The sequence below is a fragment of the Chionomys nivalis genome, chromosome 10 (assembly GCF_950005125.1).
Source record: "Chionomys nivalis chromosome 10, mChiNiv1.1, whole genome shotgun sequence".
Classification (NCBI taxonomy): domain Eukaryota; kingdom Metazoa; phylum Chordata; class Mammalia; order Rodentia; family Cricetidae; genus Chionomys; species Chionomys nivalis.
The window spans coordinates 52,254,652-52,281,436 of NC_080095.1; the positions used below are offsets into that span (position 1 = coordinate 52,254,652).

General features: G+C 43.4%; 1 protein-coding gene across 3 annotated transcripts in view; it reads right to left on the minus strand.

Moving 5' to 3' along the window:
- Daam1 (dishevelled associated activator of morphogenesis 1) overlaps positions 1–26,785 on the minus strand; it is a 159,578-nt gene that overhangs the window by 37,517 nt on the left and 95,276 nt on the right. For all 3 annotated transcript variants that reach the window (XM_057782290.1, XM_057782291.1, XM_057782288.1), the window contains exons 4-12: positions 13,716–13,787; positions 8,049–8,143; positions 5,905–6,238; positions 4,992–5,102; positions 4,773–4,876; positions 3,346–3,412; positions 2,997–3,114; positions 2,509–2,647; positions 2,185–2,243 (exon numbers count right to left, since the gene is read on the minus strand). In XM_057782290.1, coding sequence (XP_057638273.1) covers positions 2,185–2,243; positions 2,509–2,647; positions 2,997–3,114; positions 3,346–3,412; positions 4,773–4,876; positions 4,992–5,102; positions 5,905–6,238; positions 8,049–8,143; positions 13,716–13,787 — 1,099 coding nt within the window. The remainder of the gene's footprint in view (positions 1–2,184; positions 2,244–2,508; positions 2,648–2,996; positions 3,115–3,345; positions 3,413–4,772; positions 4,877–4,991; positions 5,103–5,904; positions 6,239–8,048; positions 8,144–13,715; positions 13,788–26,785) is intronic.

Consider the following 26,785-nt stretch of genomic DNA (forward strand, 5'->3'; position numbering starts at 1 on the left):
ACAATGGGCTCCCTGATGATCCTGAGGCGAGGGCAAGTCTGGGAATCGCCAGCCTGAAAACTGTCTCCCAAAGTGACATCATTTACTATCCATTCACTGAGTATTGACATCTTCCCAGAGTCTTGTGCTCCACAGACTTCTCCCTCAAATATTCTTCCACTTTTAGGTCCAACCAACTTCCTATCTCCTATCTCCTCCTTTGAAATTGTCTAAGATTCGATCTAACATTGCCAGCTGAAGCTTCCAGAAGAGAACTCATTTTACCTATAATTTCTCTTCTCTTCTGTTGTATGGTGACTTCACTCATCACCCCATTCTTCCCATCGGCCTTGAATACTTTTTCCCATGGCACCCTACCACCCAACCTGCAATGGCTTCTATCATCTGCTATGTAATTAATATGTGCCCGACACTATGCTAATTTTGTTTCTTTTCAATTTAATCTTCACAGCAACCCGTGAGTAAGGTTCATTGCCCATGCTGTGGAAGAGGGGATCACCAAAGGGGAGGAGAGGAGATGTCACTGCTCACAGGTAGGGGGCTGGAGTTCAGACTCTCACTGAGAAGCCAGCACAGTTCAAAACAACAGAGATGCTCAGGTGTCCCCTAAATGATATGGCTGGACAAGTCAAAAGCTCATGTCCTGAGTGCCCTTGACCGTAAACCCACACACTCTAGAGTGCATTCTTAACCATCTACTCACTGACTGCTCCCATCTGCTTTTGGTAGCTGGGGTAAAGAACATGTCCAAAAGCATCCTATGGGGGAAAGGGTGCATTCTATCTTATATTCCAGGTCACAATCGATGAGTGAGCTTGAAGTGCAAACCACAAAACACTGCTTGCTGGCTCTCTCAGGCTCACAATCAGCTGTGTTTCTTATACAGCTCAGGCCTACCTGCCTACGGATGGCACCACCCACAGTGGGCCGGGCCCGTCCATATCAATTTTCATCAAGAAACCACCTCAAAGACATGCCCACAGGCCAATCTGATGGAATCAACCCCCAAACTGAGTCTGCCTCAGATAATGCTGGGCTGTGTCAGGTTGGCAGCTGAAGCTGACTAGAAGGCGGATGGTGCTCTCTTTAGCTTAATCACTCTTTTTTATCTTAGTCTTAGTCAGTACTTCTCTTCTTTCCATCCATAGTGGGTTCTGGGATGTAGTATAAAGATTGTCTGAGAGCAATGTGGGTAAATATGCACAGGGGGCAAAGCGACCCTTGACTCCCCTGGTGGCTCTGAGGAAATGCAGTTGACACCTGGTTCGGAACATTGATGCTGGGTGAACGTGGCTGTATGCCACTGGCTGTGACTGAATGACTGATGGGAAGAAGAATCCATCATCCAGTACGGTGAGGAGTGGGGGAGGGTGATTTTAATTTGCTAAGATTCTGAAGGAGGAGGGAAGCTGCATGCTTCTGCAAGTGGCTGGCACCAGGAAGAACACAGCGTCTCTCCCGTCAGAGACGGAGGGATAGCAGCGAAGGCATATTCCAATACAATGGGTGGCTGGCCTGTTAAGGTGCATCACGTATTTCCACCACGGCTACTGATTTTCCACATGATGTCTCTTTCTAGGACTGGCCACCTTAGAGCCACGAAGAGAAGAGAACTGCCAATACCAAGTTGCCTGGGCTTTTGTGCTGAGTCTGAAGAAATCCCAGGCTTCTTGTTGTATTTATTCAGACCCAAGTGAAGTGCAGCTGTTGGGTGGGGGCTTGCATGCTCAGTAGCTTTTAAAGAATCTTGATCTAATGAATTCTTTTTAAAAATTATACTTTGTGTGTGTGTGTGTGTGTGTGTGTGTGTGTGTGTGTGTACTTTCCTTCTACGATGTAGGTCCCAGAGATCAAACTCAGCTGCCAGGCTTGGTGGCAGCACCTTTACCCACCGAGCTACCGTGGGGCTCTTATAAAAATGACAATAACAAAACCTCCCACGCTCTGTTTTCAACTAATGAATCTGAAACAGCAGATGCTACAATCTTTTCTAAAATACTTACGGGGATAATAAAAGGATGAAGTACCTGGGAAACAGCAAGAAAACTAAATGGTTGGATTTGAAAAAGTCGATACAAATGCCCTAAGGTGTGAAAAAGGGAAGTGAACTGAAACCGTGATGCCAACTCCCCCAAGCCCAGGCCACCTAAGCAGAACCACACCTGCCAGGGCCTTGCCGTTTACCTTTTCTCATTTTCTCTGCCTGCTCTTTCCACTGCTTAACTTCATTTTCATTAACCAACCTGTAGAATAGTTAAAGGGATACTCGTTACAAAGAACAAAACGTGTCCATTGCCAAACGTGTTCTCCTTGGGCTCACAAATAGCGCACTGCACAAAATCCTCAGTGAAACCCAGGTGTAATTTAGTCATATTTCATGTGCTTATTTGTAACTCATTTGGACCCCAGGACATTCCATCTGTTTCATCATCATTCTGATGCAGGACAAAGTGAGTATCTCGCATTGCCATCACGATCTCACAGACACCAAGATGAGAAGAGACTTACATTCTGACGACGTTCTTAATGTTAAAGTTTTCCAAAGGTGTGGAGTCGGGGTCCTGTCCTTTGTCGTTCTGGATAACTATTTGCTGTATGATTCTGTCTAGCAGCAGCCAGTACTGAACTGTGTTACCACTTCTCTTGTCTAAACGGAAAAGAGGGAGAGAGACTATCTTCAAGCTCTGTAAATTAGGGTGAGCAGTTTTCAGCTGTGGGCACCTTGTAGCCCAGGTTTGATCAAGAGGCGCTCTCCATACTCCCTTTCCACACTGTTGTGAGGCATCCATTTATTTTGAAATTAAAGTAAATTATATGTCATTTCATTCTGAGGATTTCATGACTGCCCCTGATCTGTGAGGAAACAACACTGGGAAACCACAAAGCTGAAGCTTAGGGTCCCTGGTATGCACCCAGTCTAGTTAGTGCTGTGGACAAGACAGAGCCCTTTGGATGCTGCCCTCACTCTCCACAGTGCCCACAGTCCCTGCACTCACAAGGCATCTGGAGGCAATGGTGCAGGATGGACATGAAGTGAGGGTAGGCTTCGCTGTGAGTCAGCCGCTTCCTGGTCAGCTCAAACATCTGAGTTGCACTTTTTGTGTCTATGTGAACCTAGTTTATAGGAAAAACAAATCTGAATTAGACATCAATTTCTTAATTCCCCTGACACAGGAGGAGCGCACGCCATGCAGATACAAGTGGATCCTGCTCCTTAGGTAGCAAGCACAGGGCTTTGACTCTGCTCGCAAGCTGCACTGGTCCACACCAACATAGAGCATACATTTCAAGAGGCAAACCCTATGATCTGAGTAGTCGCAGCAGAATAATTATAAGAATACATACCAGTTCAAATCTTTTGGCAAATTCTAGTTCATCTTCATTTCGGAGCATTTCAAAAAAGTCTAAATGCCTGAAAGGTAATTGAACAAAAATTAGTAAAAGTGGAACATCTCACAAACACAAGCACAATGGACTCAGCATGTTCAAGTACAGGCCCAGACACACAGTGGTGGTGTACTGACGTAATGCCATCACTGGGGTAGATACAGGAGCAGCCCCAGTTCAACCAAGCTTGGGCTGCAGAGTGAGGGCTGGTCTCAGAAACAAAGGCAGGGGATGTAGAACAATAGGGAGTAATTGCCATGTAATTAAGGCAATTAACATGTAAGGTCCTGGGCTTGACCCTTAGCCCAGCAAAAAAAAAAAAAAAAAAAAAAAAAAAAACTTAAAAAGGCCCTTCCTGATTTTTAGAGCTGTCTACAAAAGAAACATGGTAACAAAACTTGAATGCCTTTGCTTAATCATGTTCCTTCTAAGGAAAAGATAAAACAAAACAGGAGTTAAATAGATCATAGTAAGAGAAAAAAAATCGAAAACTTAGGGTGCATAGCACATAGTAGGCAATTATCAAATGAATAAATGCTTATCAAATCTAAAAAATGTCCAGATTCCACTAGCTGACTCCTTCATGGAAAAACAAGCCCACTCCTGCACACTTGACTTGCTGTTGAGTTACAGATCAGAAAATATTCGTGTCATCCACTTTTGTGTGCGTTTTGATTAACCTCCTACTCTGTGTTCTGCTCTCCAGGGATGATGCAGTCCATGAGCACAAACACGTAATGGTTAGGGGACAGGAGACACAGAGAAGAGACTAGAACTGCTCAGAAGGGGGTGCTCTGCAGAGTAAGGGAACAAGGGGTCAGAACATCTGTGAAAGGTGTTCAAAGCCAAAGAAACACTAAGTACAAGGGTCCGAGGTAAGCAGGTCTGGGCACCTCCAATGACTGTCAAGGAGAAGAGCATGCTGGGGTGTGTGGATAAGGGAGGGAGCTGCACAGCAAGCATCTGCAAGCTGGTGGGGGTGCCCTAGAAGTGGTAACAAGTGAACAGTGGTTGAATACTGGCACTCACAGAATGCCTACTAAAGTTACTAAGTGACTCACAGGCAGTTCTTAGGATAGAACTAGAGTTCAGCTGTCATCACCACTATTACCACTTTTTATAGAAATTAAAAGTAGTAAAGTTCAGAAGCAGTGTATAACTTGAGCAGAATACAGAGGAGGCAAGGCTATATATAGCAGGGCAGATTTGGGCCACAGGAAGCTCTCTGTACACCATGCTGCTTCTCTCATTGACGAAGTTTACTGGCAGGCTGTGTAAGCCCTGGTGTGACAGGCAGGCTGGAAGCAGCCCATGGCACGTCACCTGCCACTGAGTCAATAGTGGACACTGCATGGGCCCTGTCCAGCTGTAACCGTATGGCTTACCTATCTAACGTTGAATTCTCATGTTCCCTTAATTTATCTATAACAGGCTGGATTCCTAACATCAGAAATTCATAGCGAAGATGGAGTCTAAAGTCCAGACTCTCCTGAAAATAAAAGGGGCACAAAAACAAAATTTATAGCTTTTTAACTTTATATAAAGTCCCCACAGCGGCAAAGCGCTTTCTAGTGCTGTCTGTCAAACTGCAGGGCAGTTCTTACCACTCCGGCTCCTTGGCTTAGCACTGCATTGATGAAGGACATGATGGCAGTCTTGAGACTCACTTCATCCCGGTAACGCCCCGTGCTTTTGTCCAAGTCATTAATTAATGTCTGCCAATTTATAAAAATAGAAAAATAGGGTCTAAAACATTAACAACCCCACCTATGCCCATTTTAGAACTTTTTGTAATGCTTGGAATTAATTTTTAAAATCTCACTTAGTCAGAATTACACTGATTCACAGAAGCCTCCTTCATAACTCAGGACTGGGGTTATGAACACTTTGCCAGATGTGTTCACGGCAAGTGTACATAAAATAGAAAAAAAACTTGCTTTGTCTCTACCTGCTTTTTACTTTTAAGTAAAAATAAGATGATATAATCTTATTATTAACTTTGATCCTAAATAAAGAAGAATGACCTATAAAGTTTCCAGAGAACATTCCATTCAGTGGATTAAAAAAATACGGGCTATGTAATACACAGGATACAGTCACAGTTTTTTTAGTTTAGAATTTATTTTATTAAATGCATTTTTTTTATTTCATGTATGAGTATTTTGCCTGCATATAAGCATGTGCACTATATGTGTGCTTGGTGCCCACAGAGGTCAGGAGAAGTCATCAGAGCTCCTGCAACTGGAGTTCTGGATGGTTGTGAATCACCCTGTGGGCACTGAAAACTGAACCCGGGCCCTCTGTAGGAGCAACACAGACTCCAGCCCAGGGTCACAGTTTTGAGTTCAGTTTATCTTAGACCCCAGAAGGACCAACAGTGGGAAGCATAGTCTGTTTTCGGGTTCTTGAACCTCAGAGAAAGGGAGTGTTTGAAGACAAAGGTGAGGACTGGCAGGCAGGAAGGGCACTGTTTGTGTAAGAGCGGGGTGAGTGAGAAAGCCCGCGGGAAGCACCTACCTGGAAGCGGGTTCTCTCACTGGCATACTTCTGATAGTGCAGCATAGCCTGCAGAACTTTCTTGTGACCCCCAGGAACCAGGCACACGGCGCCCAGGATCTCCAGTACGGCCACCTTTGTTTTAATGTTCTCTGTGCTCAGACTCTGAGCAATTACATTAATACTCTCAGAGTGAGCCAGGACGTGGGCCCGGCCTTGAGAGTTGTTCATTAGTGCCTTTATACAACCGATGAGGGAGGTATGTATCCGAGACTCAGAGGTCTCGTAGTCCATCGTCTTCAGAAAATTGAGAATACATGACAGGCCATCCAAATCGATGAATCTAGTTACAAACCTGTCAGGAAGAGAAGCGATTAGATTCATCCCTTTGTGCTTTCGGAACCACCGTTAATAGAAAAGCCCAGGGGAAAGGAAGTCGCCTTACTTCCTGAAGAACCCAAAGGCTTACATTAATGAGGTCTTTGTAAGTCTTTGCCTCTTCCATGGCACAGACCCAATGGTCAGTCTAAGTCAGACTGTGAAAAAAAAATATCTCCAACTGAGGCAAGCTTACCTCAGCCGGTACAAAGAATCAACAGGACTAGCAGTCACTTAGGGTACGCATTTCCACCCCTCAAATTCTCTGCCATTGAGCTATAGTTCCATCCCTACGATATCTGTCCTGTGCTAGGTTAAAAGTTATTTGCTGATCTGAGTGACTGCAGCATCCAGTTCCTATGTGGTGTGTGCTGGCCCTGTGCATGGTCCATACACGTCAAAGAGCGGCATCCTTCAGTATGCTGCCTATCAGACAAATGACAGGGCTTATTGCTAGGGTGTTTATAACAAAACCCTTCTTTTACATAGCACTCTATAGGAAATCCTAATATACAAACAGATAAGAGCGAAGGTTTATTATTGTGAATTAATTTTATCAATATTTATAACCTTTGCTGTTAAGGACGGCAATTCACAATGTGTGTGTGCTATGAAAGCTGACTGGCCCACATAGAACCACCTATTTATCTGACTACGCTGGGACCTCTGATACCTCAGCTCAGAGTTCACAACAGACTGAGAAGCGAGTAGTTTGTCCCCATGGTCTGGACGACCCGTATCAAACATTTGCATAGTGCTTTTTATGCGTCAATACTTTTTTTTAAGTTTGTATTTTCTTACTCAATAAAGATAATTATTTCTATTATTATCTTAGCCATCCCACCAACCACATCACCCTTCACGCATGGCACTGGTGCTAATGAGGTGCACAGTAAGGACCTCAGCACCTCACCAACTTCTGGAGGGAAGCCTTAGTGGAAGGTGATGGTGGAAGAGGGGCAGAGTGGAAATGCTTACTAGAGAGAACTCATTCCTTGCCAGAAAGTCAACCCATCTTTATTTTTAATAATAGTTTTACTTACATATAATTCACATGCCATAAAATTAATTGATTTAAAGAGCATAAATATGGTCAAACAATAGCCTACATTTTAGGTCTCCATTTGCCAGTTGGATAAGGGTTTTTTTCTACTTAAAACAATGACAACAAAACTATTTGGGATAATGCTGATAATGAACATTTGTGCACAAGTGTTTGGGAGTCGATCTTTATTTCCCTCCTCTATATACCTAGGAGGACAGCTTTTGGGTCTTATGGTGACATTATGTTTCACACTGTGAGGAACTAGCTGCCCTGCTACATTCCCAGATGGCTCACTGACATTACCAAGAACAATGAAAAATGGTCTGGCCATCCTTGTGCTCCAGCATTCTCTCTCTCTTTCTCTCTCCTTCCTCCTTTTCTCTTTAAAAATGTCGTCTATCTTAGTCACTGTCTGCCTCTCTTTTAAAGCTAGGAAAACATTTACTAAGTACTCAGAGATAAAAGTAGCTACTCAGGGTTCAGTTACAAGTTTTTAATGTCAGAGTCCCTGGATGGTTTGAGCACTGCAGCAAACAGGAGGGAGAAAGAGAAAGAGAGGGAGGATGGAGAAGGAGAGGGAGGATGGAGAAGGAGGACGGAGAAGGAGGACAGAAAGATGGGGAAGGACAGGGAGGACAGGGAAGGACAGGGAATATGGGGAAGACAAGGAAGGAGAGGAAGGGCAAGGAAGGAGAAGACAGGCAGGCAAAGAGAGGGTGGTCATGCTGCCCCAGGCGAGCACCTCATGGGCTTTGTCCTCAGTGCCGTCTTTAGACTCTCGATGGTTTTGCTCCTCTCCTCCTCTTCTTCCTTCTCTAAAGCCAGTAGAGATTTTCTCTACAAGAGAAAACAGAAGTTGCCTTTTTATTACTGCATTTTAAATATTGTAAATAATTTCTACAAAATATCAGTGTATCTGTGATTAAGATTTAGTACCAGCAAAAACATAGAATGCCACCAAGAATTCAGTAAAGTTTCGTCTGTATTGCAAGTTAGACTTTCAAACTATAAATGACATTTTAATAAAATGTTTAGAGATTTTAGAAGAGGTTAAGTTGCACAAATGTTTGTACAATTATTGTATCGCACACTCTGATGCAGGTAACACCATTTGTATTTGACAGAGAAGGAGCTGGGCCTTTAGCTGGGAGCAATTTTCTGGCAACTAAAGGTAAAACTATTACAGGGCCAGGTGACACCCACAGCCACTTCCCCATGTGATCATTAGAACTAGCAGAAACTGGAATCAAGATGAAAGGGCTTTCTTTACATCAAATATTTTTTTAAGTACCAATTAAACTGAATCTGATACCAAGATGATCTCTACTCTCAGAGAAAATGCGAGTTCTTAATTATGACTCAATCTTACTTAGAAACTGCGGTATGGAAGGCAGGGAAGGGAGAGAGAGACCAAGACATGGCAGGAAGCAGACACACACACACACACACACACACACACACACACACACACACACACACACTGCAGAGCTTCTCCAGCTGACTGTCTAGGCAACTCCGAGGAAGCTTGAGATTTCCTACAGAACTTTCCAGGCAATGCTGATGCTGCAGAGCAAGGCTCTAGCAAGCAGATCTCAGGGCCATTAGTTATTTACTTAATGCTTGTGTGAGTGCGAAACTGTGTGCATGGATGTGGGTGGCAGGCGCCGTGAACCTAGGGGAGAATAACTGTTGAGCATCCTGCTTTGTAACACTATCATATTCTCTCTTTTTAAAAGTTATTTATTTTCATTTTTATGTGTATGGTTCTTTTACCTGCATATATGCATGCCATGTGTGTACAATACCTGAGGAAGCCAGGAAAAGGCATTTGATCCCTTGGAACTGGAATTATGTATAGTTGTGAACCACCATGTGGCTGCTGGGAATCGAACCTGGGTCCTCTGGCAGAGCAGCTAGCAGTTGCCATATTCTCATGAGAGGGTCTATCACTGTCTCTGAAGGTTGTATGTGATATGTTCTGTGTCTGTGGTGGGTACTGTTAAATGTCAATACGACAGGATTTATAATCACCTGGGAGATGGTCTCTGGGCACGCCTGTGGGAGATTGTCTTGATTATAATCACTGATAAGAGTGGGGTGGTCTCCTGGGCAGGATATCCTGGACTGTCAATGGGGAAAGCGAGCTGGGAACTGGCAGGCACTGTTCTCTGCTCCTAACTGAGGCTGTCATGTGACCAGCTGTTTCAAATCCGACTGCCTTGACTTCCCTACCCTGACAGCCTGAACCCTTGGGTTGTGAGTGACAATAAATATGTTCTATGTTAAGTTGCTTTTCTCAGAAAATGTATCATAGCAACTGGGAAAGAAGCTAAAGTACCCTCTCCTGAGTCCTTAGGTGACATAAAATCACCATAGCCACAAGGGTTATCGTCTTTTCATTTCCTTACATCCATGATCACCTAGCTGTGCCAAAACAGCCCTCCTATCCCTTGTCTAGCCCAGAAGCCTTCGTCCACCGAGGAGCTGCTGGCCCTTTCCTTCACTTGCTCTGAATGCATATTCCTGTCTCCTTGGCCTTATCAGTTACCAACTCTGTAAAAGTTGGCAAAACAGCGAGGTGGTTCCAGAGAGAGAGAAAAACTGACCCTAACCCACGGGTCTCAATGACCTAGTATTTCCTTTTATCTCAGACTCGCAAAGCATCATGGGGGACTTTACTATTATTTGCTAAATCAATAGCACCAACATGAAGTAACTGAATGTTAATTAAAACCCTGTTTGACCTTTTGATGAGAAAGAAGTGTAAAGCCTAAAACAAATGCATAAGCAAAGTCTTTTGTGGCAGCTGGGGCAGGAAGGAGTAGGATCTTCTTCTTTTTAAGTTGTTATTGTTCTGATAAAGCTGTCCTTTTGTTGGTAGTGTGCCTCAACAGCTGTCACCAGAGGATAGTAGATGAAGCAGCTATGCACAGAAATAGCCAAAGAATTCCTCCAGATCGTCACGAAAGCCATCCTGTGGAAAACTCGGTGTCTATCCAGTGAGGGGCATTCGGTCATTGTGGCAGCTGAATTCCTCTAGAGTTTCAGCAGTTATTTCGAATCTGTAGCTCCAAATCAGGCCTTTGCCCTGAGGATCACTCCTTGTTTTGGAGACTAACTTCATAAGGCCGTCCTGAACTCAAACAATACATTTTACAGTGTGTCACCGACACTAGGTGAAGATCTGTATACTTAGCACTTGAGTAGTCATGGAGAAGGCTTCTGAACACAAGAGATGGCGGTACGTCTCTGCCTTTCTTAGAGTCGGGATATTCACGAGGTGCTACAGAAAACTGCATTGGACTCCCTTTCCCGGTGCAGGGGACTCCCCCAGAACAGGAGGACCACAATCATTCCTTAATGAGAAACCATCAGATTTGGATCTGAGGTTGCATCTGTGTGACAGAAATGAACCTGCTATCCTAACGCTGCTTTTCATAGAGAGACTCAAGTGTCCGGGCTTTAGAAGTTTCCTTTGCAACTTAAAGCAGAAAAGAAAGATAAGCCGACATTTCTAGTGCCAATCTCCAAGCCACAAGTAGTATGCACTGGTGCACAAACAGGATGGGCCTTGTGATAGCCATAAGCATCTGCTCACATAATAAGCCAGCAGAAGTCAAAGTGTACCTTGGCAAGAACCTTATGGGGGAAGCTGCTGGGGTGCACACTGAGACACAGTGCACTGGACCAGAACCGCTCTGGTCTGAAACAATTCCTTAGTGTGAACTGGGTAAAATGAATGTCACCTCCCATCTTCCCCCAAAGCTCCAGTCCTAAGACCTATGAGGTCATTCTCCTGCATCATATAGTTTTTTTGACTTTTAAAAGCCAACACAAATAACTCAGAAATCCTTTAAAGAACAAAGCGTTCTCAGTATGAGGCTTACATAAAGTAACTTAACTTGTTCCACAAAAGGCTGGTTTCATAGCAAGTGTGGCTGTTCTCAACCTGGACTATTTCATGAGACTCTAGAGGCATTAAAGAAAGCAGAAGCCTTCCCTCTCCCCAAACAGCCCACACTGTAGACAGTGTCCAATCCCTGGGCCTCTTTCAGGTACCACATGTGAGATTTCAAAAGCAAGAGTGAAAGTCTATTTGCAAGATATCTTTGGGCACAGCCAGATGGTTTAAATTCCCAATTAGATGACTACTTCTCAATTTGATGACCTTGGGCAAGGTAACTTCCCTCCAGACAGACTCTGTCTATGAATAGCAGAGGCACTACATCACGACTGTCAGGATTTGAATGTACTGCCTGTCACATGAGGCACATTTACTAGTAGTAGCTGCCACTGATGATGCAGATGACAGATGATGACAAGGTGGACAAATGCCCCTTCAACAGACATCTGCCTAAATAGCCAGCCAGAATCCTGCTCCTGGGACAGTGAAGGGTTTGGAGGAACTCTGTACCAGCCCCGTCCCAGGGGAAAATGTCTCAGGGTTTCTGCCGAGTTCTGTGGGGGAGTCTCTAGCATACACGTCAACCAGAACTATGCAAGAACTAGCAGCAACCAGGATGGAGATACAGCATGCAGCACAGTTTATGCTGTTACTGGGCTCCTGCTTCTTTAAGGATGCCAAAGTTTTGAGACCTGGCTAACACATGGACAGTTGACACCCTTCTTCTTTGACCCTAGGAAAAGAATGGCTCAGGCCTAAAGGAAGAAATATTCAAGACTTTGTTAGGCGTCTGATATAGAAAGGGCAGTGAAGTCACAAATCTAATGGCCTTGTGATGTCCTGGGGAAGACTTTGGGCTAGAAACCAAACAGTTAAAGTGTAGACCACTCAATAATGCTCCAAAAAGATATCCAGGGGACAGGAGGAAGAAGGGACTTTGAAGAAGAACCACACCCTGGATTATCAAGGACCCTATACCTCAAGGATAAGCCCAGAGGTGGCAGAAAAAAAAGTCACTAAAGGACAAATTAATAAAACTTCCTAACATCTAAGGAAAGAAAAAATCCACAATATAGAGAACTCTTTCATTCAGGGCAGGGAATTCATTAACTAAGTATATCTCTTATTACACATCAAACAATGCCAACTTAATTACACCCAGAGACTGTATGCCTGACACTTCCTCTTTCCCAGTAGTCAGGAACAAGAACTCATAAACAACCTCTGCATGCAAGAAATAATAAATGGCTCCAAGTTATTACTGCTTGGGTGGATGCACAGAAAAAATCCTGGTGGTCATCAGAAATCTGCAGTTTTGCTGGCATATCCACACAGAAAGGCTGAGGTCACCTTTTCCTCATCTCTGGTGCAGTATACAGTGTATGGAATGGGGTTTGGTGGTTATTTTCTTTTCTTATGTTTTGCTGCGAGGCAAAAGCTAATGTGATTTCCTCTATAATTTATACAGCCCTAAGCACATCTACTGGGCTGTTTATTATTCAAGACAGAACAGTGAATAAGAAAGAAATGGGGAAGAAGAGGAAGAGGCTGAAAGTGAAAGACCTTCAGGGCTTAAAGAAGAGCAGGCAACACATGGATTTCGGTTGGTTTCTAATGTTTTCAGGGGAAGCATACTAAAGGGCTTGCTTGGAGTAGTAAGAAGAGAATTCTTTGCAAGGCAAGGCAGGAAAGAGGTGGAGTATTCTGGGAGCTCTCTCTTATTTGATATTATAAACTTAAAGTTGGATACAAACAATTCTTAAAATCATGGGTGTGCCTATGGAGGCAAACTGGTCAGCCTTCAAGTTTCATCAACAGCAATGTGATTAAAGCTGGTGAGACTCAAAGACAGGTGGTTTATTTTCTGTTGTGAATTTTAGCTATGATTAATAGGTGATCTTCAAGCTGACTGGAATGCTAACATCTCAGAGACAAGAATTCAGACACTGGGAATGCATTTGAACTGATAGCTTAACCCCAAAGCCATGGACCAATGCTTTCCCTACAACACATGACTACTATACTACTTCACCAAATCATTGTGACACTTTATTTTTATGGGAAAGAACCACTGTTTCCAGGGAGAAGGCAAGTTCCCAGTGAGAAAGACATTGACAGGGGCATAACATGGGGACAATCCAGTCACACGACTTTTAGATGGGTCTCCCTTCCACCACAGGGAAGGGAGACCCACCACTCTGGACACTTAGCCACAGCAACAGCAAGTTCAAGTTGAATACATGCCATGTTTCAAATGCTATTTCATCTTGTAACATTAAAATCAATCATATTTTAGTATGTGTAGATTCTATTCAAAACATGCTAGAAGAATCACTTTGCTAAGCAACATTTCAGCCTCCTTATCCCCAACACCTCAAACATGGAGTGTTGGGAATGGAGTTTGGAAAGGTAACGGCATTCAGAAGGTCTTACTCAATCAAACTCATTGTGCAACTGTGTACTCTGTACTAGCTTTTAACTGTCATGGATGTGAATTACACTTACAGCAGCCATGGAATTGAGCTGATCAATGTAGAACTCAGGCCAACTTGTTGCTCCCTTGTTTTCTTCCTGGTCCTATAAAAAAAAAAAGTCAGAAACAACAAAAACATTGCAAAGGTCCACACATAGCAATAAATCTGGTGTGCCATGCATCAGGACAGTGGTCTGCAAAGCCACCAGAATATAGAAGTTTATTTTTAATATTGGGTCATCTACTTGACTAGGATGGTCTTCCAAATCTAACAAGAAAGAGAGAGAGGGAGAGGGAGAACGAGGGAGAGAGGAAGAGAGAGAGAGAGAGAGAGAGGGAGGGAGGGAGGGAGGGAGGGAGGGAGGGAGGGAGAGACACACACACACAGGAGGATTGCTACAAATTTGCCCACTCTGGGCAACCTATAGAGTTCCAGGTTAGTCTGAAAACCATAATAAGATCCTGCCTCTACAAAGAAGTAAGCACTAAGAGTAGTTTATTTTGGTATGTGTGTGTGTGTGTGTGTGTGTGTGTGTGTGAGAGAGAGAGAGAGAGAGAGAGAGAGAGAGAGAGAGAACTAAAGTTCTAAAGTCTCAAGTATGACTAGAGGATATGTTCTAACCCATGGAGGAAAGGAGTTTAGATGGGAGTTGAGTTACATCAGGGTATAGTTATTTTTTTCCCCCTTTAGGGGCATAATGACACTGAGAAGGGCATTCTAGGTCCCATGTCACACTGAGGACTATACTGGACTTCATATCTGTATAAAATTCAAGAGTGAAGGAAATTTCCCTTAACACTGCAGACAAGGCCAGTTGGTGACCAGACTTTTTCAGCGTTTCTCAGAGTCCAGCAGACATTGAAGATTTTGAAGTAGGATTTCATTTGATGTGGCCTAAAATAGGCTACTGACATTGGGAGGAGGTAATGAATGAAAAGAATACATGCTGGTCCCAGGCACAGCTCTCCTGCTGAACTAGCTCAGAAGTTTTCGTAGAAAATAGACTGTGTTTCTGATATATATATATATAAAAAAAAAACACCAGAAACCCACTCCCAAAACACTTCAACTAGTTGTGTCTCCCAAACTAATGACCTGGAGCCAGAGCAGGCGGGGCATGGATGGATGGGGTCACTGACAAGCCTGAATGAAACCCCCAGAAACATCTGCCCACTGTAGCCTCTGTTGTAGATATATCACACTCACCCAAGAGGTACACTGTGCGCCGTTTCTACGCATCTCTGCACACCTTTGTGTCTGTGAGATGTGTGTGTCAACAGGGCTGAGAAGTTGCACAGAGGCTCCTTCTCTTCACATTCGGATAGCTCCCAATACAAGGGTTAGCCCTGTGTCCTTGGAGCAGATGCTGCCATGTGCTGCTTACGTGGCTACCACCTACTTCAGTGTTCTTAATCTCAGCAACCCATAGAGACACATGCGCACATACTGGTTCTTGGGAGAGTGATATTTAGGTAGAGCTCTTAATTTCAGTCTTGGACTTTATCTTTAAAAACCTTTCCCTCTCTCCCTGTCTCTGTAGCCCAACTTTAGAGTAATCCTCCAGTCTAAGTTTCCCAAATGCAGAGATTACACCTAACAACCCCCATCCCCCTACCCCCCACCCTTCCAAGTGGGTCTACTTAGGTGTGATAAAAAACGATAAAAATATAAATCAAAACTATTTTCAAGTTGTCATAACACGAGGGCAGGTGGTTGTCTACAGGGCCACCCGAGCAGGTAGTAAGGGATGAGGGCCAAGGAAGGTGACAGCAGTGACCCTGAGGTTGGGCTGGATTACACTCTTGGGACTTAAAACATCCAGGAAGTCTGATGAGTTTTTAGAACAGCTCTTGGTTCTCATTTAACGTCTTAATAAAAGAGCTTTGGTGGCGGCATAAATGCTGAACCCAGCTTTCCTCTTTAAAGGAGCATTAAAATTAGCAAAACCGTGCTGTTACCAATGTATTTAACAAGCCAAAACCCACAGTGATATTCAATGGTATTTGAACCTATAAAATGAAGTAGAAGGTGCCAGATCTTTCTATTCTCTCCAAACTAGGGCACATTTCCAAAGCAAACAAAAATCAAGTCCCATGTCCAAGGTTCCACAAGAGCCTGTCTGTTGTAAGCATAGTCCTGGATACAAAACAGAGATTATTTTAGAAACTGAAGACTAGTGACTAGAAAGAAGACTGTGCACTTTTGAAATGTTTTAGTAATACTAGCAGTTAGAGTAGATCTTATAGTCAAAATGGGGCTCTTTTCACTCCACATGCTTCAGTGCTGAGAAAAGCACACATGTCATGTGTGTGCATGCACTGCTGGGCACTACTGCTCTGGCAGCAGGAGGCACCGGGATTCTCAGAGCTCTTCCCTTTGGCCATGCATCTTGAGCTGCCTGTGGAGCCCTGTCCTTACAGACAGAAGTATGCAGCAGTAGCCAGATGAAACACAAGTCCGGTCAGTGCTCTCCTCTCCTTCTAGTGTGAGCAATTGTTAAAAGACTACAGCTCTCACTGAGCAATCAGAAAGAAGCTAGCCTACTCTTCTGGGGGGAGGGGCATCCTAGAAAGAGCCAGGACATCAAGGAAAAGACACTTCTGAGGCGTACAGTCTTCCTAATGACACATGTGTCCTTGTGAAGAGAAGGTATGTCCTGTGCCTCTGACATGAATTATTCTTTGGACCGCCTACCTCAGCTCTATTATCTTACTCCAGGGACGTGGGTAAGACAGTCAGGATGGTACAGATGCAGCAAATGTGACAGAAGCGACAACACCCAGCACTTACACAGCTTGTTACCAGACAGACCTTGTGCTAAACATTACATTTCCTCCGGTCTGCTTCATGATTCATATTACATGTTGTCACATCATGGAAGAGGAAAAGAGGCAAGGAAAGACTCAGCCACGCTGCTGAAGGAGTGGAAAAGAGGCACTGGGGAAAGGTCAGGGCACACTGTCCTAAGATTAGACCTAGAAGGGCTCGTGCGCCATGGACGACAAATATAAGGCAGCCTTTCAGTTTTAACCATTTCACTGTAAGAGAACTGGGATGCGGCCAGCAGAAAAAACAGTTCACCTTTCCTCAAACTTCACGGCAATTTCTGCCATGCTGATTCTAAGGTCTGATGTCCTGCCCAGACTACCTCTACTCGGCCCTCTGTACACGTTTTGAAAGGCTCCTTAGTCCCTCACCACGCCTTATGTATCCATATTTGTGCTCAGAGAACAGCTAGAAAGCTTTCCTCTAACCTTTCTGTCTGTAACCGCCCCCACCCCCACAAATACAGAGGGGATTCTCTATAAAACTTAAAATTAGCTCTAAGTCATGCAGCTCTGGACACTGGTACTGCAGACAAGCACCTTTGTCAATCACTCAGCTGGCCTTATTTTTGCCACCTTCTTTGTCAATCCCATTACAACGTTTATCTAAGCAAGAATATTAGCTTATTATGGCCTGAAAAAAAGATTTTTTTCCTGTCTTAAGATAGATTATTGTAGCACTGTAGATCAAACCCTTAACGCTAGTACTTGGGAGACTGAAACAAGAAGATCCTGAGTTTGAAGTTAGTCTGAGAACTGCAGCAAGGTCTGTTTCAAAAACAAAATAGGTCCCCCAAAATAGATTATTGACCACAGCTCATGCCACTAAGAAAAGTAGTCTTACGTAAATACAAATTCTAGATTCATATTAAATGTTCTTTCTATGCAGCCAAGGGCACCTTGCGCCCCTCACCTGGTGCAGGCATTAACCCCACAGGCTGTGTTGGTCACATGCTAACAGTACCTCTCTGTTCTGTGTTTCCTGTTACGCTTCTGTTGTGATAGGAAGAGAGAGAGAGTCCACCATTCTCAAAAATGTCTGTTTGATACAGTCAATGTTGCCAATAAAATGTTTAATGAAAATAAAAATTTAAAAAATGTTCTTTCTAGTCTACCCAAAGAAGAGACAACTCACACTAAAATTTAGTTTTGTGTTCTAGATTGCTTTAGCTGTCAACTTGACACAATCTAGAACTCTCCTGAGAACTTGAGTTGAGCAATTCCCTATTATCAAACTGGCCTGTGAAATGTCTGTGGAGATTGCCTGGGTTGTTAATTGATACCCGAGGGCTCAGCCCACCATGGGCAGTACGTTTTTTTGAGCAAGTGGTCCTGGGCTATACAAGGAAACTAGCTGAGAATGTGCTATCAGGCAGCATTCCGCTATGGTTCCTGCTGTACCTTTGTGATGGCTAACGTTACGTTTGAAGTTAAAATTACAAAAATGCCTCTAACCTGTAAGCTTCACTTGCCCCCGGACAGATAACTTCCTGGAACGCTGGGGGCTGTTGTTCATGAATGATGACAAACCGTGTGTTTTTGTGTCTGTAAACAGGCTTGGTTGCCCCAGCTGCACAGGATGTGCGCTTGATCACAGTAGGCGGGAAGTGCGGAGACTGGTGAGGTTTGCCTCGATAAGCCCCTGACTAATGTAATTCAGCACATAATCTTCAGTCCTGGTTATGGCCCTGGACGGTATCTAATAAAGCCTCTTATTTATTAAAATTTACCCAGGGTCATAGTGAATCTCTGAGCAACCCCAGACCCATCACACGCCTCTGCCTCTAAAGTGAGTTTCTGGGTCAGAGGTAAGGCTGTGTGGATGGCAGGCAAGCCGGCCTCCAAGTTCCTGCTTGAGTTCTTGCCTTGACTACCCTCACTGCAGGACTGTGATCTGTAAACCGAGACAAACCTTTCCTCCCCAAAGCTGCATTCTGCCCTGGTATGTGACACACCAGGACGAAAGCAGGTCATTTCTTCCTGGAAATTTTTACCCCCATTTAAGTTTATGGGAATTATCTTCAGGTCTGCTAGATAATTAGATCAGAAATAAGTGTCTGAATTTATTAATTTCTCTGCTTTTTTTTGTTTTTTTATAGAATATGTACATATGCCACTAACTTTTAGAGATATGGTATGATGGGAAGGCCACCAATTCAGCCACTTAAAAATGGGATTCTAGAACCTTCCTTTTTATTCACTCAGCTGGCAGTTTGGGTTAAGAGTGAATATATCTGGAGTATTTTCCTTTTCTCCGAAACAGGAGAGTGGGGTCAAAATGTTTCTGAAGTTCCTACACAACCTCCACTGTACTTAACTTCTAACACCAATAACTTGTAAAAATTTACTTTGTCCAGTGATTCAGTTGTAGAACTATTCGTTTTCAAAAGTTACTTCAACAGTCATTCAGTGGCCACCCAAGTGTTGGCTACCTTGTGATTTCTTTAATCCAGTTCTTCCTGTCTCACTGGGAGGCCTTCAGACATTAACAGCAGAGTAATGATGGCTGAGATTTCCTGCTGGACATAACTCACCTCCGAGACTTTGCCTCCAGCCTGCATCGACTATTGTTCAACCTATTGTTCTTATTGCCCTAAGTGTGTGTGTGTGTGTGGTAAAATCCAGATTCCTTAGGGGGTAAAGCCGTCCTTTCCAGTCTTACATCATCTCCAAGTGGTACATTTTCATTCAAATCTCAGGTCAGTAGGTTCTTTAGAAGATTTCTTGGAATCTTATTCCATTCTTTTTAATGCACAAGTGACCTTGTTTTAGTCAACATCAATCACCTGGCACAGAAGAATAAATTTGGCTTGGCTTCTTAGTTTCATTCACTCAGGGATAAGCACAAAGCTACATCCTTGACCCGTCTATCACTAGCACCCCCAACTTGACTGTGTTCTTCCAGACATGGAGCTGAAACATTCACTGCTTACTCACTATAAGGCTGGCTATCTGACTTTAGTTGCAAATGACGGCCTCACAATACTGTCATTGTGAGGATGTAGAAAGGCAATACAAGTCTGGAGAACACTGGAAAAAGCACACACAGAACAAGCTCAATAAATGTGCGCTATGATGATGATAATAACACTGTTTGTCTCTAGTTGTGGCCATTCTTAGTCCTTATTATTGGGACTGAAAAACAACAATAACAAAAGGAACAATAAAGATCATTTTGGCAGTAATTGTTCAAATATAAGAAGCATTTAAAATTCAATTAAATATATTTTCAGAAATGTAGCCCATACTGTACACTCACAACTGTATGGACGTGTGTCACAAAAATTTTAATTACATCACTGTATATGAATAATTAAAAGAAGGCAAGTATATGAAGAGGGGGGACATGAATATATTTCTATGCGGCAACTAAAAAAAAATGGAGTAGCATGGTCAAATTCATTGAGCTATTATTACCTAGTTAAAGGGACGAACGGATATACAATAAAATGCATTGCATCCCTCTGGCTAGCAATAGGGAAAGTCATTTACTGATAAACTTTTGCTCAGTTCTAATTTTTATCCTCTCGTGAACATGCACTATTTCCACAATTAAACAGAAGTCAGTTCAAAAGTACTGTGGATTATATCAGGTTAAGTAAGAGCCTGTATTTTCTGATGATCCCTGTGATATAAAATACATCAAGACCTTGATTCCAATGGGATTTTTCTGTCTTCTCCTTCCCTGCATTTCTCTTTCTCCAGCAACAAATATCTGCAATAGTTATCTCTCATGGACTTTCTATTTCTAAAGAGCACTTTGACCTCAATATCCACTGTGCATTTGTGATGATTTATGTACCCAAAGCACATTAAAAATTTCTATACTTCCATACTCACATAACTGAAAATTTGTGTGACATATCTATCTCTCCATCACCTACCCATCCATCCCTGTCTGTCTATTTATCTACCCATCAATCTCTGGTAGCAGCTTTGAAGTCTTTCATTTTTATAAATAAAATTCTCAGTAAGAATTACAAAATTAAGATTTAAAGTATAAGTAAATTTCACTGAAACAACCATAGGATCCTTTAGTAGGATCGTTTCACAAATGATAATAAAAAAGTGCTAGATATTAGAGCTTTCTTCAGTGTGAGATGTTCTTACTAAGTCCCAGAACAGGCTGTACAAAAGGAGAGTCAATTGTGACCACTAACCACAGGCTCAAGCAACATTTACTCAGTCATCTTAAGCCACGAGTCTGCAAGGCAGCTGTCAAAAACCCATGAGGTTCAGTGATAATATTTGTAAAGGAAAAAAAGACACACTCTTTCCCTATTTAGAATAGCTATATCATCTAGCAACATGCAATACTACGGCTGTTTCAATGGGAGTGGAGATATGTTGAAGTTTAATCAATCGAGTTTCAAGCCAAAGGATGTGTCAGTATAACTGAAGTAAATTTTATTACAATGGTCTCCATTATAGAGAAAAGGCAACTAACAACAACAACCACACCTATACTATGTGTAAGGAAAATGCCATTAGAAACCACATAGGATTAAGAAATTCTCTTATTAACAAACAAAATAGCCACCCTATTATGAAATTATCATTATTACTTCTAATTTCATGGACCCAGTTCTATAAACTAGTGAATATAGCAGATGCTAAGTAAGACCACTCTGTGTCTAAAAGTTTTAACAGAAAACACGGCAGAAAAGGAGAGAAGGATTAAGGTATTTATTCTATTAGTCTGCCTCCATGATGCAAGCATCTGAGAAAACTCAAATGAATAACAGGTCCACATGAACAGAAGGAGGAGTTGTATGGAAAGGAAGAAGCACTAGGTGCAAGGCATTGCTAATAACTTTGCTGGCTCTCTCTTCCAGGTAAAAAGAGTACCAATGCACCTTTTCAGAGCTTGCCCACATGTAGGCCAACAGCCTACCCAACTCCTTTGAAAGGCCCGACAGTTATAGCTCAGGTTGTGCACAAGAAAGACCACTGCTGCTCACTGGCCCTTGTGTGAGAGAAAAGCAGCCTAACAGAAACAGGAAAAAGATGGAAACTGACATGTTTCAGGAATATTGTATTTACAAGAAGGGGTGCTGTAGGAGGAATTCCTACCGCCAGTAGCCTTTAAGTTACCCACCCAACTTGGGTGTAGCCTCTTATACTATATATGCTGATGTAAAGTGCACCGGCCTCTCTTCCAGCTGCAGGATTCAGGTGCTGCTCCCCGTTCGAGCAGAGGACTGTAATCTGTGAGTCTACCCCTAAATAAATAACCCTCTATTATGTTCAGTTCTGAGCTAGTGTGGGATTTCTTTTAAGCGTCCGTCTTCAAAGGGGTGACCTGACTGACGAGGCCCACCACGAGTACCTTGCTGACAGGTGTGCTAGTTGGGACTTGGCTCTCAGGAGGGCTGAAGCACATCAAAATACCAACATGGTCACCAATTACCTCCCAAGCTTTCTCCTCTCCCTGAGGCTACTTTACCTCTGCAAAATCTGCTGTAGATTAGGATCGACTCATAAAGTGTTTGGAATCTGTCCAGTAACCTCAATATCTTCTAAGGAAGCATTACTTATATGTCTATAAAGTCTATTCCAATGGCAAATTCAGTGTTCTCTGAAAAAGTCCAACCCTACTTTTACAAACACCGTAACAGCTTCTGGCACTCAAGTACAGGGAACATTTTGGTAGGGACCATGGAAAGACTGTGTGAGTGAGAGGACCAGGAAGCCTGCTTTGAGATTGTGTCTCCAAGAAATGACAGTGGGCTGAACACATGATGCTGCCACAATATGGCTGCCTAAACAAGATTTGAACAGTGCAAATACCAATAGATATGCGAAAGGGAAAGGAGCAATCTCACTGTACCCCACCTCCAGACAGGGAACTACAGGCAACGGATGACTGCTGGGAGTAGGAGAACTGGTTTTTCCATGGGTTTCTTCATTACATTTCTATTGCTGTGGAGACACCATGACCAAGGCAACTTATAAAAGAAAGCATTCAATTGGGGGCTTGCTTACAGTTTCAGAGGATTAGTTCATGACCATCTTGGCAACAGGCAGGAAGGCATGGTACTGGAGCAGTAGCTGAGAGCTTACATCTCATCCACAAGACGGAGGCAAAGAGAGCAACACTGGACTTGGTGTGAGCCTTTGAGACCTCAAAGCCCTCCTATAGTGACACACCTCCTCCAAAAAGCCCACATCTTTGAATCCTTCCTAAATACTTTACCACTGGAAACTAAACATTCAAATATATGAGCTATGGGGGCCATTCTCATTCCAACCTGCACATGGAACTAGTTTCTTATGAGAATGAGGATGCTTTGTCTCTGAAACAAAATCTTAAGTTAGCAGAACAGAACATGGGTGACATGGGTGATCACTACTGTGGCTAACTGTTGGACAAGAGACTAGAGAGGGGTGAGCCACTGTGGAATGTTTTTGTCATTTTGTCTCTGCTCTCCTGTTCATGTGCCCCTTCATACACCGTGAATGTCATCCACGTCTTCTGCTTTGACTCCAGGTTTCTTTGGATCCTTAGAACTTCACTTCTTCCCTTTTCTGCTGTCTAGCAGAGGGACAAAGTCTAGCTGAGCTCAGATGAAAGATCTCATCTTCCCACAGAGGCTCTGGCTAACCTGTCCTGTATTCCAAAATAAGAGTCCTAAAGACTTCAGACCAGTCCGGATACATTTCTTCCCCTCATTCGTTCTCTAAGTTTAACAGTCTGTGTTCATATTTTTGAGAGCATAAAATGTCAGCATGAATTCCTCTCAAAGGTTTAACTGAGCTCATTAGTAAGTGAAGGAATTGGTAAAATGTTTGTCAGTTCAAAAGGAAATCCAAAGACTGGACATACGTATTTGTCATCAAGATGAAGTTAATAAAGAGATGCCATGCTCTGCTAAGAGCAATAACCAACTGCATCAGATACAATCTCAACTTCAGAGGGTGAACTCTTCTGATGTTCTATCATGTTCTTAAAAATTGCTCTGTACATATTGTGAAACAGGGCAGAGACAAGGCTCAGGACACTATAAAAGGACATTATATATTAAGCATCCCCTACCCCTTTAACTGCAGTTCAGCAGAGTAAGAGACACGTGGTTAGCACTTCCTGGTTGGAGGAGAGACACAACCTGTGAGGGCATAACACGGAAGCCACAGTGCAGGACTAATACTCTGCTGCAGGCTCCTTCTGCCCAAACTAACTAAAGGTTCAGACTTGCCCAGGATTCTTGCTGGAGAGTATCCCCCCACCAGCCGCTTCACTCTGCTGCCATGTCTGGGGTGCACGGAAGCCTCTCTTGTGAGACTACCACGTTCCTTGGCAGGAAGTCCCTGGCCCTCCAGCCTTTCCCAGAACTTTATTCTCACATATTTGTAATATTTACACCTTCCAGAACTATGCATCCAATACAGCTCTATGCTCAGTGGGTCTGGGTCCTCTGAACATAAGAGAAGACTGCCCCAGAGAAGAGCTTCTCTCGGTCTGGAGCCAATGTCGGCCACAGAAAGACACAGCTGATGCACTAGATCCCCAAAGGACCGGGCAGGTCTTCAGTCCAAATATCTGCGCAGACAGCCAAGCCCCGTAGGAACAATAACATTATTCTGCTGAATCAAGGACCTGAGCACTCAAGCAGAATTTTTTTCTATCTTTTGATGCTAGGGTTGAACCTGGGACTTACACATGCTCAGCAAGCTCCCCACTACTGAGCTACATTTCCCGTCCCCCAAGTCCTCTCCTTGTATCACATTAATAATCCACAATACTGTGTTAATCTAAGAAGACATTTGTTCTTGTCTTTTCATTATTTTTCACCAGGAATATATTTTGTGAGCTCTGTCCTGAGGCAAGCATTGTTCTAGAAGGCAACAGCCAAGTTCTTTGTTTTCCTCATCAGGATCCACAAAAGTGAGACACTGGCCCCTACTAGACCTTCTACTTGTGTTTCTAAACCTCAGAGCTGACAGATTTTTAGACGATCACCAAGTAGGCTGGAGAGACAGCTCCGTGGTTAAAAGCACTTCCTGTTCTTTCAGAGGACCTGAGTTTGGTTTCCAGCACCCATGCCAGGTGGCTCACATGTCACACACGTATACACACACACACTACAAAAACAAGTCTTTCCAAAACGAAGATCGCAAGCTCATCTTGACAATATGCTCTAAGTCTCTGCAACAAAGTCTCTGCGACAAGTGCTATCAACAACTGTACCTCCTGTATAGTTAACTCTCTCTACCACCGTGCCATCAGCAGCCCCATATAATCAACCCATGTTTTCAATAAGCCCCACTGTTTATCAAAATCTCAATAACTGGAATCCTTCCTGAAGCCCACTGGGAAGAGAGCCTTGAGACTTCCTTGATAACATAAAATCTCTCTCTCACACACACACACACTTTCTTTTTTTTCTATACATTCTTTTCTATACATGCTGGCTATATTTACTCTGGTAAAATTCATAAGAAAGTCAGATTGATATTACTTTTTAGCCAACTCCTCCAAATTTTAATCTCCTCCAAATTATGCATTCTCGAAAAGCAACAAGAGTACCCCTCTAAAGAGGTCTAGTAACCGTAAGCAACCACAAGACAAAGCAGATGCCTATATTGTTTGGACACCTCAAGTGCCCTTGGCTCCCCCGACCCCAGGTTCCTGAACAAGGCCCAGCTGATGGCACCAGGCAGAGGGCTCACAAGTCACAAGCTGCTGAATTCAGTGGGGAAACATTTCATGCTGACAGCGCTAAGAAAACAGCCCCAATCCGTACGTAAACCCGAGAGGAGGGACTTTACAGTCTATTTCCCAGACTGTGAGCCATTTGCTGTATTTATTTTCACAAGTCGTTTCTTAGGGAAAGCACTCCAGAGCGTGGAACACAGCTGAAGCTCAATAGGGAGAAGCCCAACATCTGAACCCAATTTTGGACGACAATCTCCTCTCATTTTCATGACAAAGAAAAAGAAACCTTGTGCAAATATTATTTTCAGAAGTGATGCAGGTCTGCACTCCCCTATGACACGATGGTGTACAATAATACAGAACAAAGGACTTCAGGAGAGCTTGTTAAAGCTGCGTTGACCTGTATGTCACCATGGACTGCTACAGACCCAAGCAGAACGTGGTCTGGTTGGAAAGAAGCAAGCTTGGGCACTGAGTCAGTCCTATGCAGAGCGGGAATACAGGCAGTGGTGTCTGTGGCCTTTGTGGCTACACATCCCGGGACCAGACTTACTGCTACTAGACCAGCTTTCAAGAGGTTGTCAAGCAGGCTCTGGTGTTCTGTAAGCTGCTTCTGGGAAAACAGAGGGCGTTTATGATTTCCAGTATAAAGTTTAACATGTGCTAGAAGGAGAGGGCCCTTTGGAAACAGTAATTAACTTAAGAAGCAAATCTGGGAAACAGCACAGAACGGCAAATTTTATTCAGGGAGTCCTCTGCATGGCTACAAACAACACCAATGTAGGGCTCACTGTCCCCTAGTGGAATCAGAACTGCATTTCGAAGTTTAAGCTTTTACTGGTCCTGATGTACTACTGAATTGATGATGGTGTTTTGGGGAGGGGTACTACAGAAATATAAAAAGCCTCTGTTGGAAGCTATCCCTTGGTCAGAATTTCCTATATGTGGGTAAGTGGAGAAGTAGAGTATACAAACAGAGGAGACAAAATGTCATTGCTGCACTGCAGGGCAGATCCTAAGTCTGCTCAAATCAAAAGCTGTTCTGCACTGCGAAGAATGGCAGGGAATGTAGGACCTGAAACTTGAGGGTGGAATCCGCCAGTGGATTCTCTACAGTGATCCAAAACTAGTCCACAAATCACTGGGTTCTTACAGAGGGAGCAATTTGGGGAACCCCTAATTAGAAGCTGCAAATTCTAATTTACAGGGAAGCACAAAAACCATTTTCCTTTCCAGAGGAGAGAGGATTCCGCAGCAGCAGGTGTGCCTGACCACAGGAGAAAACAAAAGAAACACATGCAGGAAAGAGCTTTCCTTTTCCTCTATCTTCCTGAGGTGCCACTTCCTGGCATTGATGTCTCTCGTGGACCTACTTCCTGGAGCTGGTGAGTCAGGCATGCGTTGAGCAGTCTGTCTTGGAATGCAGGGGCCAGAGCTCTAAGAGTCTACAGAGAAGCAGGGAGTGGCCAAATGAAAAGCATGGTGTATCCCATCTAAATCGGCCTGGAGTCTGGACCCTGGAAGAGCCTGGAGGTTAGAGCTGGCTGCATATGCCTTCATCACAGTCGCTTGAGATACCGCCAATCAATTACTTCCGTTTCTTATCGAGACTACTCATCT